Source organism: Pseudophryne corroboree, chromosome 1, assembly GCF_028390025.1.
Source record: "Pseudophryne corroboree isolate aPseCor3 chromosome 1, aPseCor3.hap2, whole genome shotgun sequence".
NCBI lineage: Eukaryota > Metazoa > Chordata > Amphibia > Anura > Myobatrachidae > Pseudophryne > Pseudophryne corroboree.
In genome coordinates, this window is record NC_086444.1 from 1,120,989,454 (window position 1) to 1,121,003,610 (window position 14,157).

The 14,157-nt window shown below is 44.1% G+C and overlaps 1 protein-coding gene across 2 annotated transcripts in view; it reads left to right on the forward strand.

The window, feature by feature from the left end:
• BOD1L1 (biorientation of chromosomes in cell division 1 like 1) overlaps positions 1-14,157 on the forward strand; it is a 142,959-nt gene that overhangs the window by 50,264 nt on the left and 78,538 nt on the right. For both annotated transcript variants that reach the window (XM_063922880.1, XM_063922890.1), the window contains exons 8-10: positions 3,374-3,506; positions 3,799-3,874; positions 5,224-11,275. In XM_063922880.1, coding sequence (XP_063778950.1) covers positions 3,374-3,506; positions 3,799-3,874; positions 5,224-11,275 — 6,261 coding nt within the window. The remainder of the gene's footprint in view (positions 1-3,373; positions 3,507-3,798; positions 3,875-5,223; positions 11,276-14,157) is intronic.

Here is a 14,157-nt window from a genome sequence, read left to right on the forward strand (position 1 = left end):
TCCAGGGGGTCAATGTGGTCCTTTATCTGGGCGATCTTCTAATAAAGGCACGATCCTGGGAGCTTTTATTGCTCCAAATTGAACGCACCATCCATCTTCTATCAGACCATGGGCGGATCCTCAACTTGCAGAAGTCCCACCTGGAGCCAACTCGGAGGCTCCTGTTCCTGGGGATGTTGCTGGATACTGTGGTCCAGAAGGTGTGTCTACCAGAGGACAAGGCGAAAACACTTCACATGATGCTCCGGCCTACTCCGTCCATATCTGCATAAGATTGCTTGGAAAAATGGTTGCCTCATACAAGGCGATCCAGTATGGGAGGTTCCATGCCAGAACATTTCAATTGGATCTCCTGAGCAAGTGGTCCGGGTCGCATCTCCAGATGCACCGGATGATTCAGCGGTCACCTCAGGCCCGGATTTCCCTCCTATGGTGGCTACAGTCCTCCAATCTCCTGGAAGGCTGGAGTTTTCGGGATTCAGGATTGGACCTTCCTCACGACAGATGCAAGTCTACGGGGATGGGGTGCTGTCAACCAAGGGGCACAGTTCCAGGGCAGGTGGTCAGCCCAAGAGGCCCTCCTTCCGATCAACATTCTGGAACTTCGGGCAATCTACAGTGCTCTGCTTCAGGCCTCTTCTCTACTCAAGAATCACGCGATCCAGGTACAGTCGGACAATGCAGTGGCGTACATCAATCGTCAAGGAGGGACAAAAAGCAGAGCCTGCATGCGAGAGGTGTCAAAGATAATCCTCTGGGTGGAACTAAATGCAAGAGCAATGTCAGCAATCTTAATTCCGGGTGTGAACAACTGGGAGGTGGACTTCCTGAGTCGTCATGATCTCCACCCGGGGAAGTGGGGTCTCCACCATCTGGTGTTCCAAAAGATCATCGACCGGTGGGGTTGCCCACAAAAAGAACATGATGGCTTCTCGTCTCAACAAGAAACTTCCTTGGTATTGCTCACGGACCAGGGATCCTCAGGCGAGGGCAGTGGATGCACTGGCGTTGACTTGGCCGTATTGGCTGGTCTAACCTGTTTCCTCTGATTCCATTGCTCCCAAGGGTGCTAAAGCGAATCAGGAATCAAGGTGTCCAGGCAAAGCTAATTGCGCCGGATTGGCCTCGGAGGACGTGGCACGCGGATCTTCTGGACATGTCCATTGAAAACCCTCGGGCCTCTACTACTAAGAAGAGATCTTCTTAAACAAGGACCGTTCGTCTACCCGGACTTACGGCGACTTTGTTTGACGGCATGGCGGTTGAGCTGAACATCCTAGCTCACAAGGGCCTTTCCAAAAAGGTTATTGCTACCATGGTTCAGGCCAGAAAACCTGACGTCAAGACACTATCATCATATCTGGAGGAGATATGTCTCTTGGTGCAAGGAATGCACATATCTGCCTGCAGTATTTCACTTGGGACGTTTCCTGCAGGCTGGTGTGTATAAGGGCTTACGTCTGGGTTCCATTAAGGTCCAGATTTCAGCCCCCTCCATTTTCTTCCAGAAGAAATTGGCAGTGTTGCCTGAAGTTCGGACCTTCTTGCAAGGGGTACTCCACATACAACCATCTTTTGTGCCGCCTACGGCACCCTGGGATTTGGATGTAGTGTTGGCATTTCTACAGTCCTCCTGGTTTGAACCTCTGATGACGATAGAAGACAAGTACCTCACATGGAAGACGGTGATGTTACTGGCCCTGGCTTCTGCTCGACGTGTTTCAGAATTGGTGGCTTATCGTGTAAAAGTCCGTACTTGGTCTTCTACGAGAACAGAGCGGAGCTCCGGACTAGACCGCAGTTCCTGCCAAAGGTTGTCTCCGCGTTTCATCTGAATCAACCTATTGTGGTTCCGTCCAGTTCTGACGCTTCTGCTCCTCTGGAGGCATTGGATGCTGTGTGTGCCTTGAAGATCTATGTCAAGCACACAGCTCGGGTCAGAAAGACGGATTCCTTGTTCGTGCTCTATGATGCGCAAAAAAAGGGTTGCCCTGCTTCAAAGCAGTCAATTGCTCGGTGGATTAGGCTTACTATCCAACAGGCCTATGTGTCGGCAGCCTTACCTGTTTCTACGTCTCTAAAGGACCACTCTACAAGGTCAGTGGGCTCTTCCTGGGCGGCTGCCCATGGAGTCTTGGCCTTGCAACTATGCCGAGCTGCTACCTGGTCGGGGAAGAACACGTTTGTGAAGTTCTACAAATTTGATACCCTGGCCAAACAGGATACCCAGTTTGGGCAGGCGGTGCTGCAGCAGTCTCCGCATGCTCCCGCCTGTTCTGGAAGCTTTGGTACGTCCCCATCGTACTAGATTTCCCAGATATCCCTTATGGGTGCTAGAGAATGTAGGATTTTAATACCTACCGGTAAATCCTTTTCTCGTAGTCCATAAGGCAGGCATGTCAAACTCGTGGCCCTCCAGCTGTTGTGAAACTATAAGTCCCAGCATGCTTTGCCAGCATACCTTCCACTGATCATCTGGTAAAGCATGCTGGGACTTGTAGTTTCACAACAGCTGGATGACCATGAGTTTGACATGCCTGCCATAAGAGAGATTGGGCGCCCGCCTCAGTGCGTGAACTTTTCTGCAGGTTCTTATTCTATAGTTACCTGTACAGCTGTTGCTGTTGTTGTTACCAGCCGTTGCTGGTTGTTTGTTAGTAGTGTGCTGGTGTGTAAATCTCACCACCTTTTTTTGACATGTTCCTTCTCTCAAATATGTTCCTTCTCTTATATATGTCCTTTCTCCTTCGGGCACGTTTTTACCTATAACTGCCTGTGGGATGGGGCATAGTGTAGGAGCCAGCACACCCAGTTGAAGAAATTTAAAGTGCTCTGGCTCCTTTGAACCCCTTCTATACCCCATCGTACTAGATTTCCCAAATATCCCTTATGTACTATGAGAAAAGGATTTACCGGTAGGTATTAAAATCCTATGTTTATATCTTTTAAAGCAAATTAGTTGTATCAATGTAGTATATTGCTTTAATGCTAGTAAACGTAATAACGTGTTAAAAAAAACAACATATGCACCAGAATTCTATTGAATAAAACTGCAGATAGAGACTGGAGGCTTCTTTCCGAGCTGTACTGAAGACTGTAGCGCTGCCTCATCATGACAGTCTTAGATAATTGGTTTGAAATAAGATGCCTGTGTTTAAAGGTGACTACGTTTTATAAAGTGTTTATTAATGCTGTTAGCGATTTTTTATCTACATGTGGTTTTGTGTGTGTGTGTGTGTGTGTGTGTGTGTGTGTGTGTGTGTATATATGTATATATCTATCTATCTATCTATATATATATATATATATATATATATATATATATATATATATATATATTATTTTTTTTATTATACAATTTTTTATTGTGTAGAAACAACGAGTGCTGTGCCGAAGTCTCCAAAAGGGCAGAAGGTGAAGCTTAGCAGCATAAAGGATGTGCTCAAAGAACAAATGTTTTTAGAAAAAAAAGTTGCAATGAGCAAAAAAAGGAATAGAGACTCGAGGTATGTGTATTTTTTTTTCTTTTCTTTTCATTTCTTTTTGTTTGTTTTTTATTTCGCTAACATTTGTCTTTAATCTGCTGCTGCTTTTTCTTGACAAACAGACTTAAGTGGGGGCCATATCATGAAAGTATTGATTGATATAGGAACACTGCGTGTAGTTTAAATAATTAAACAATTTGTATGTCAACTCATAGAAAGCAGTACATATACTTATATGGATCTGTGGATATTTGGGTAATGTTAGCACTGACCCCAATACTTATCCCGGCTTACTTTTTGTTTTTCTTTTTAGGTCTGCTACTAGCAGTTTGAAGATAAAAAGTGATTATGTTGATGAAGACTCTAGGGATACCCAAAAGTCTAGTGAGGTGAATGACATATAGTGGTATATTTTGTGATTAATTTATGGGTCATTGTGGGTTGTGTGTTACAGTTTGTTAAACTATCCCAATAAGAACATTCAGCTATGTTTAACACTTGCCCTCCATCTTCCTATCTGGCAGACACTGCGACCATGGGAACTGTGCTAAAAGCAAAGAAGTTAGGTACCTAAAAGATGATCTTCATTCTTTGATGCTCCTCCCTTCACCAAATCATCAGTTTCCAGACAAATTATTTAGCTCAGTTTCGTATGGGTTTGAGTCTAATGCCGGGTACATACTAGACAATGTGTGTACCCGGTATAACATAGGACTCTACATTAATCTGGAACTATTGAAAGTTTTATCGATTTCCCCTTAGGGAATCTGTGAATGGTTGGCTTTTCCACTCTTTTATCAAAAGGAAAGGTATATTTATATTTTTAATTCAGTGATTGTTACCTCCAATCCACGAGTACCCCTGATAGGTCATGCTTTCAAGGTTTATCTGGAAACGTGGTATATTTACTTATTAAGCAAAATAGATTAACTCTTCTGTGCATGATTATAGAAATCCTGAAAACATGACCTGTTGGGTATATTCCTGCTTTATCCCAACGATCTGATATTGAAAGCGGTTCATTCAAAAGAGAACACTCGCCATAGCAGAATACCACTGGGCCTAAACACTGCCATATATACAGTACATAGAACTGTTTCTTTAGTACATTGCAGAGGGAGGAAGATGTGCTATTACTTGGACTGTCTTGTTTTTATAAAAAAAAAATATATAAAAACCTAAAAAGCACGATTATGCAAAAATATTAATAAATTCATACTCTATTTCACTACTTGCATATTCAAACCTACCAAAAGTTTGATGTATGTTAACATAATATGTATATTTTATTATTCATTTATTGATAGGTAAAATTTCGCGCACAATTAGTTTTTAAGTTGATCTGGCTCATATTAATTGAATCATTAATTTAAGCTGCCTTTGATTTTTTTTTTATTGTCCATTATGGACATTGGGGCAGATGTATTAAGCCTGGAGAAGTGATAAAGCAGTGATAAGTGAATGGCTGATGCGTTATCACCTATCGGCTACTAACTGTCATTTTTCAAACCTGTAATGATTGGCTGGTGCATTATCACCTTTCACTTATCAATGCTTTATCACTACTCTAGGCTTAATACAAGTGAGTAGTGTGTTGTTGTTTTTTTGTACAGAACGTGTTGGTGCGGACAAAATATTTCAGATATTTATAGATGTTCTTCTCACTCATTTTGTTATATAGCTTCAGTTATACTTATATTGTTTATATGACTTCTACATTTTTTCATCTTTTTACTAGTCACAGGAGAGAGCATCATCCTCATCCACAAGAGACTCCAGATCTACCTCTGGAAGGGAGGATAATAAACACTCTAAAAAATTGGAATCCACAGAAGAATGTAAAAGTGACTCTAGAACAGAGAGAGAATTTAAAAAGAAAGCTGCTTCATTTGTAGAAAAAACAGAAGACTATGAGACATCTGATACACGAAAGCATTTAGAGAGACTTGACTCTACCTCTGAGGACCAGCAGAAGCACAGAACTACCCTCAAGCCTGAAAAGCCATCAAAAAAAGAAACCAGTGATGGTGATACAAAGAATACCCCACGGAAAGAGCCTAAACCTTATAGTAATGAGCGTGAACGGACTTACTCTGAGGAACGTTCATCCTCCAAGCATAGACACAGGACAGACAGTACACAAAAGCCAGGAAGCGATCCTGTATCTCAGAGATCTAAGCAGACTTCTAAAGACGACAACTTGCATAAACATAGCCAAAGTAAATCTAGCTCAGAAGAGCGATCGGATAGGAAAAACAAGCAGAGAAGCGATGGAAAGTCTTCCTCATCCAGCAAAGATGACCGAATATCTGACCATAGTAGCAAAACTGATGAAAATAGACATCGGTCCACAGAAAAGTTGAGACCCGAGAAGAGGTATAATCGGTCATCTAGTGATTCCAGACAACACAGAGATTCTCAGAGTTCTTCTTCAAGGTCACACAGCTCATCCCAGAAAATCTCCAAGTCTTCAGCTGATGATAAAAATGAAGCCGACTCAGCCAGTTCTAATTCAAGGCAAGAGACCAATGTAGATAAAGGCAAAAAGAGAGCACATAGCTGTTCAGAAGAAAGAACTCCTACCAAAGCAAAGTCTAAAACTACCAGCAAATCATCAAAACAAACTGACCAGGATGAGACAAACCAAAAGAGTGAGAAAGATAAGGTTGTAGTGGAAGGTTCTTCAGATAAATATCGAAAATCGAAGTCTGAAGATCGAGATGGTGAGGAAAGAAGATACAGTGTAAGTGCCCAGACTTCAAGCAATGTAGCCAAAGAAACCAGTCAAAAGTCCAAACATTCTGTTGATAAAGCAAAGGAAAGGTCTCAGCACGATAACAGGGATCGTGCATCTTCTAAATTGGACAAGAAATATTCTGGAGAGAAAATGACAGTCCCCAAACATAGTCACAAGGACATTAGACGAAAAGGAGACTGTAGCAAATCAGAGGAAAAATCTTCTAAATATCCAGATGACAAAAGGGTACAAGAACAATGTAGCAGCTCTGAAAGGAAGTCAAGTAAAAAATCTGCTTCAGAGTATAAAAGTGAAAGCTCTAAAGGTGGCAGTACAAAGAAACATTCTAAATCAGAAAGTGAAAGTGACAGTTTTAGTATGGCACTAGTTTCTGGTGATATAAAAGACAGAGAGCACAAAAAGACTGTGAAAATACATGTGGATGTCACAGAAAAAGCAAGTGTGGAGTCAAAGGTTGCAGTATCAAATCCTGATAACGCAAGCCCTCTTTCTGTTGCTGAAACAACTACCTCAAACAAAACCTCTGCACTAAAGTCAAAGACAAAACATGGAGTCAGTGACTCGAAAGACACCAAACCAAGTGGTGCGTTTAAACCAATTTCAAGATTGTTTGATACAAATAAAGATGTGCCAAAAGAGAGTGATACTGGATTTCCACCTAAAAAGAACAGAAAATCCAACTTTGAAAGTGGCAACAGAGATCTCTCCCAACCCAGTGGGTTAGGAAGTTCTGCTGGGGAACAGAGAGAATCTAGTCTAGAACCCCATAACATTGACCATTCCAGTTTGTCTCCTGCAGAAATTTATTCTGAGGTAACAGATTCAAATGATGGGGAGATTTCCACAAGTGACTTGGCAGAAGAAGATGCAAATGGCATGAAGGAGACGGTCAAGAAAGAAAGCGCAAACATTCTGGTTCCCATAGACTTTTCGGAACTGGACAATCTTGTAACTGGGAATGACGTAGACAGGGAGGTTTCTGCTATGGAGACGGAAGCTTCTCAGGCTGAATATAATGACAGATCTGTTGCAAACCAAGATGGTTTTACTATTGAAGGAGAAGATTGCTCTGTGAATGTGACTTGTACGGAAAGGATAGGGAGCAGTGTTATAGAAACAAGCCAGGGAGAGTCTAGTAGTCATGTCCATGTGGGTTACGGAGTCAATAACCAGAGTGCAAAGGAAGATGAATGTGAAGAAACAGCCACTTCTTCTAGCTCTGTTATAAACAGCAATGATGACTTAAGACTTGTTAGCGAGGACACTGCAACATCTTCCAACACTCCAATTGCGAACAGCTCCGATAAAAGTAACTCTGAAAGGAACACTATTAACCTTGATAACAGCAGGGGATATACTTCCTCTGCTTCTGCCGATGGTAACTTTGTTGAAGATGATGGATATTTTACAGTGTTATCAGAAAATAGCTTTGAAGATGCCACCACGTCCTCAAGTTCTGATAGGAAGCATTGTAGCAAGCGTAACTATCTGGACCCTATCCTTTTGTCCTTAAAGAGTGCAGACAGTGCAGCCACTTGTTCTCAAAGCACAAGTGATGTTACACCAGAAAAAGTGGGAAACATTACCCTTAAGGCTGCCACTTCATCCAGTGCCAACAGGGGATCTTCTGAAAGTGGCCAAGATAATGCTGCATCATCCTCTAACAGTGCAGAGGGACATGGTCTTACTTTAGGAGCTTCAAACAACTTTAGTCACACAGCAACTTCTTCTGACACCCTAACGGAAAGTGATGGTTCTGGAACTGTTATTACCCACGTAGCTACGTCTTCAGAAAGTTATGGAGCTGTTTGCGTTTCTGAACATATAACCACTCACGCAGCTACCTCTTCAAGCACAGCAGCAGAGAGCAACCTACTTGGTTTTTCGGAAAGGCACACCGCTACCTCTTCCAGTAATGTGATAAACAGCAGCAGAGAGTTGAACTTTGAAGTCTCTCTTGTCTCTTCTGAACTAGATAGTGAAAATATAGCTGCTTCATCCAGTAACGTAATGGACTGCAGCTTGGCTCGTGACTCAAGCGACTGGCTTAAAAATCCCCTAGAAAGAGAGAGTGACAATGCAGCAAGTTCTTCTAGCAGCCTAGGTACCAGGATTAAACATAACTTTAGTACTGTGGAAGACAGTAAAAATACTCGAGCCACCTCAAGCACACAGCAAGATGGTATAAATGACACCTGTATGGATATTATCTCTTCGGGAACTCTCAAAGAGTATCCAGGGAACTCATCCGATCTTGCAATGGACAGTAGCACTGAGGTGTCGGTCTCAAGCGATGACAAGCTGTACACTGGTAGAGCCACAAGCTGTTCTAGTAGTGGTGGTGATCAAAGTTCTGAAGATCAATATGTGGAACAGAGAAAGCATAAGGATAATACGGCTTCTTCCAGTAGTGGAGATACTTTGATTCAATCACAGAATGTTGGTGATGAAGCAGCTTCCTCCTCAAGCTCTTTCAGGCAAAGTAGTACTCAGCACAGATTAGAAGCAGCCACATTAAACATCGATAACACAGAGGCTACTGCATCTTCAAGCATTGCAATGAACAGCAGTGCTGAGCAGTGTGATAGATCATCTCCTGGAAACAGTACTGATACTACAGCAACTTCGTCTAGCAATTCAGCTAATAGTTGTGCAAATCTACACCACAGCACACAACCTACTGCGTCTTCAAGCATTGCCATGGACAGCAGTACCGGAGAGGACTTGGGGTTTGAAACAGACATGGGTAATAGAGCAAATACTGCAACGTCTTCAGACACTTTGGGAAGGGTATGTGAAGAAGAGACGGTAAGAAATGATGGAGTACCTGCATCCTCAAGTAATATGGCAACAGGTGGAATTAAAGAGAATGCGCAAAGTAATGTTTTTGCAAATAAAGCAAATGAACAGGCAGCTACGTCCAGTAATATGATGGATAGCAGTATTGAAGATGATAAAACATGTGACGTTATTTCGAACAATAATGCTTATGCCACAACTTCCACAACCATTAACATTGAATCAGTGGAGGTTAAATGCAGAGATGATGTTAATAGTGAAGCCACAGCAGCCAGCTCGAGCAACGCCATGGAATCCTCCTTGGATAATGGGGATGACAATGCAACCTCATCAGATAACACGATGGACAGTAGTTTGGCCGGAATGAATCAGACTTTAGTTCCATCCAAAAATGAGGAAGCTGCTAGTTCTTCAAGCATTGGCGATGGTGGCATCCAAGAAATCGGAGCAGAAGCATCTGCAGACAGACCAACCATTGATGATGCTACAACCTCTTCCAGCACAGAGAGGGAGAGTGACCAGGTCGTTAGTGATGTAGATGATACACTGAGCAGTGAAACCAGTTATAGAACCATAGAGATGGCTGCAGAATCAAGTTTTGTAGGTAACCATAGTAACTCGCCAATTGCTGGTACTTCAGAAGAAGTTGCAGTTCTACTCTCGAGTGCAGATGCTAATGAGGATTCTCAATGTGTTGAGAGAATTTCTGAAGATGGTGTAGATGAAATAAGTCATGAAAAAGAGGATGCTGTGAGTAGTGCCAGCTCTGAAGAACAAAAACATGTTAATTTATCTAGGCAGGAGCCTAGGCAGCTCGGAGATGGAGAAACTGATGGTGTTGTGACTAGCGCTGGTACCGAAGCAAGAGCTTCTCCTGGGACCAGGAAAATGTCTGAAGCCTTTGGTCATGTCAGTTGTGCAGATATAGGAGTTGTTACTGATGTAAGCAACGTAACCATTCACTGTCCAGTAGAGGAAGTGGCCGTTTCTCATACCAGCGGCTTAGACATCAATGAAGATCAGGTGTCGGGGGCATCTGTTGACAACCGAGCCTCTGAAGATCCAGAAAGAAATGCTTCTGTTGAAAATGCACTTTATGAAATCATGGCAGATGTGGGTACTGATCACGAAGCCGTAAGGCCAACTAACCAACCTATATTAGAAGAAGGCGAAGGGACTGTGACCAGTACTGGTATAACTGAAGAAAATGATGGTGAAAAAGTACTGAGGGTTATTAGAAGAGAAGATAGCCATGCATGCTCTGCCACGGAAAGTAATGAGAGTGGCAATATAATGAGCAGCATAGAAACCAGTGACTCCAGAGCTGTTACAGAGGACGATGAAAGTGCCATCACGAGCACTGGGGCTAAGGAAGAGGAGGATGAGGGTGAGGGATTTGTAACGAGCTCTGGAACAGCAGGTGAAGATTCTTCATTTTCCATTACTGTAGAGCACAATTTGGCTAGTGTAATCAATACCGTTGAAAGTAATAGTGATAACATGACTATGAACCCCGAAGAAGCAGCAAATGATCAGGAGGTGAATGAGACACTTAATAGAGAAATACATGAAAGTGTTACAGTCTTAACCATCACACCAGAAATATACAAAACAAGAGACAATGAATGTACTACTCGTGCTTCATTGGAAAGTATTACTCTGTGTGACGCTACAGCATCTGGACCATGGGTTGAAAGTTCCAAAGAGAAACCTGATGGTTCTGAGCAACAGAACAACCATGATCAGATTACAGAGCTGGATCATGTTTCCGAGGAGCCTCAAGCATCAGACAAGAGTAGTTGGCTGGCGAACACATCTATAGATGATGGAATGACAAATTCTGAAGAAGCACAACCCTTGACTGATGTAGAATCTACGGACTTATCAGTTGGTGGTGATTTCAGTTATGAAGCTGATGCAGTTTCCTTGGAACAGAGTGTAGAGGATGGCAAAGCCAAAACTGTTTCTGAAAACAACAAAGAATTTGTTCCCACTGCTGTAGTCGACCAGCCCGTTGTGATTGAAACATCTGATGTATGCGAAAACTCTCCATCAGTTCTTGAATTGGGAAATATGACGGACAGTACAGTTATAGCTTCTGATAACTCTGCCAATGAGCATGAAGACCCTTCTGGAGCAAATCAAGATGATCCCACTGTTACACACGCAGAAGAAGCCCAGAATACTACAACCGTTCAGGTCCCTGAAGACGTTCGCCCAATACCTCATTCAGGTTGGTCACATTTTCTGCCCATATTCTGAAAAATTTGAACTGTTGATCCTATAAATGAGCAGTTACTTGTGCAATTGAGTGGAATAGTAATTTCACCTTTTCAAGATGATGTGGTAGGAGTAAGACATTTGAGTATTAATCTATTTTCTCTAACGTCCTAAGTGGATGCTGGGGACTCCGTAAGGACCATGGGGATTAGCGGCTCCGCAGGAGACTGGGCACAACTATAAAGAAAGCTTTTAGACTACTGGTGTGCACTGGCTCCTCCCACTAAGACCCTCCTCCAGACCTCAGTTAGATTCTTGTGCCCGGCTGAGCTGGATGCACACTAGGGGCTCTCCTGAGCACCTAGAAAGAAAGTATATTTAGGTTTTTTATTTTCAGCGAGATCTGCTGGCAACAGACTCACTGCAGCGAGGGACTAAGGGGAGAAGAAGCGAACCTACCTAACAGGTGGTAGTTTGGGCTTCTTAGGCTACTGGACACCATTAGCTCCAGAGGGATCGACCGCAGGACCCGACCTTGGTGTTCGTTCCCGGAGCCGCGCCGCCGTCCCCCTTACAGAGCCAGAAGCACGAAGAAGGTCCGGAAAATCGGCGGCAGAAGACTTCAGTCTTCACCAAGGTAGCGCACAGCACTGCAGCTGTGCGCCATTGCTCCTCATGTACACCTCATACTTCGGTCACTGATGGGTGCAGGGCGCTGGGGGGGGGGTGCCCTGAGGGCAATAAATAACACCTTGGCTGGCAAAATATACATCATATATAGTCCCAGAGGCTATATAGATGTAAAATTACCCCTGCCAGTATCACAGAAAAAGCGGGAGAAAGTCAGCCGAAAAGGGGGCGGGGCTTCTCCCTCAGCACACTGACGCCATTTTTCCCTCACAGTTCCGCTGGAAGGAAGCTCCCTGGCTCTCCCCTGCAGTCTGAGAATACTACAGAAGGGTAAAAAAGAGAGGTGGGGGGCACTAAATTTAGGCTCAGTATAGATATATATATATATATATATATATATATATATGTAATATATATAAAAAAGCAGCTATAGGGAAAACACTCATTGATAGTGGGATCCCAGTGTTATATAGCGCTCTGGTGTGTGCTGGCATACTCTCTCTCTCTGTCTCCCCAAAGGGCTTTGTGGGGTCCTGTCCTCTGTCAGAGCATTCCCTGTGTGTTTGCGGTGTGTCGGTACGGCTGTGTCGACATGTTTGATGAGGAGGCTTATGTGGAGGCGGAGCAGATGCCTGTAAATGTGATGTCACCCCCTGCGGGGTCGACACCTGAGTGGATGGTGCTGTGGAAGGAATTACGTGATAGTGTCGACTCCTTATATAAAAGGTTTGACGACATACCTAATGTGGGACAGCCGGCTTCTCAGCCTGTGCCTGCCCAGGCGTCTCAAAAACCATCAGGGGCTCTAAAACGCCCGCTACCTTTTCAGTGGGACCTGTTGGACAAGTGGTCCGGATCGCATCTTCAGATGCATCGTCTGATAACCCTGTCTCTAAGGACAAGGGTGTCTCTGCTGTGGTGGCTGCAGAGTGCTCATCTTCAAGAGGGCCGCAGATTCGGCATACAGGACTGGGTCCTGGTGATCACGGATGCCAGCCTTCGAGGCTGGGGAGCAGTCACACAGGGAAGAAGCTTCCAAGGACTATGGTCAAGTCAGGAGACTTCCCTGCACATAAATATTCTGGAACTGAGGGCCATTTACAATGCCCTAAGTCAGGCAAAACCCCTGCTTCAAAACCAGCCGGTACTGATCCAGTCAGACAACATCACGGCGGTCGCCCATGTAAATCGACAGGGCGGCACGAGAAGCAGGACGGCGATGGCAGAAGCCACAAGGATTCTCCGATGGGCGGAAAATCACACGTTGGCACTGTCAGCAGTGTTCATTCCGGGAGTGGACAACTGGGAAGCAGACTTCCTCAGCAGGCACGACCTCCACCCGGGAGAGTGGGGACTTCATCCAGAAGTCTTTCCAATGATTGTAAACCAGTGGGAAAAACCACAGGTGGACATGATGGCGTTCTGCCTAAACAAAAAGCTAGAAAAATATTGCGCCAGGTCAAGAGACCCGCAGGCGATAGCTGTGGACGCTCTGGTAACACCGTGGGTGTACCGATCGGTTTATGTGTTCCCTTTTCTTCCTCTCATACCAAAGGTACTGAGGATAATAAGGAGAAGAGGAGTAAGAACTATACTCATTGTTCCGGATTGGCCAAGAAGAGCGTGGTATCCGGAACTTCAAGAAATGATGTCAGAGGACCCATGGCCTCTACCGCTCAGACAGGACCTGCTGCAGCAGGGGCCCTGTCTGTTCCAAGACTTACCGCGGCTGCGTTTGACGGCATGGCGGTTGAACACCGGATCCTGAAGGAAAAGGGCATTCCGGAGGAAGTCATTCCTACACTGATAAAAGCTAGGAAAGAAGTAACCGCGAACCATTATCACCGCATATGGCGAAAATATGTTGCGTGGTGTGAGGCCAGGAAGGCCCCAACGGAAGAATTTCAGCTGGGCCGGTTCCTGCACTTCCTACAGTCAGGGGTGACTATGGGCCTTAAATTGGGTTCCATTAAGGTCCAGATTTCGGCTCTATCGATTTTCTTCCAGAGAGAATTGACTTCACTACCTGAAGTTCAGACTTTTGTTAAGGGAGTGCTGCATATTCAGCCCCCTTTTGTGCCTCCAGTGGCACCTTGGGATCTCAACGTGGTGTTGGATTTCCTAAAGTCACATTGGTTTGAGCCGCTTGGATTTAAAATCTCACGTGGAAAGTGGTCATGTTGTTGGCCTTGGCTTCGGCCAGGCGTGTTTCAGAATTGGCGGCTTTGTCATGTAAAAGCCCTTATCTGATTTTCCATATGCATA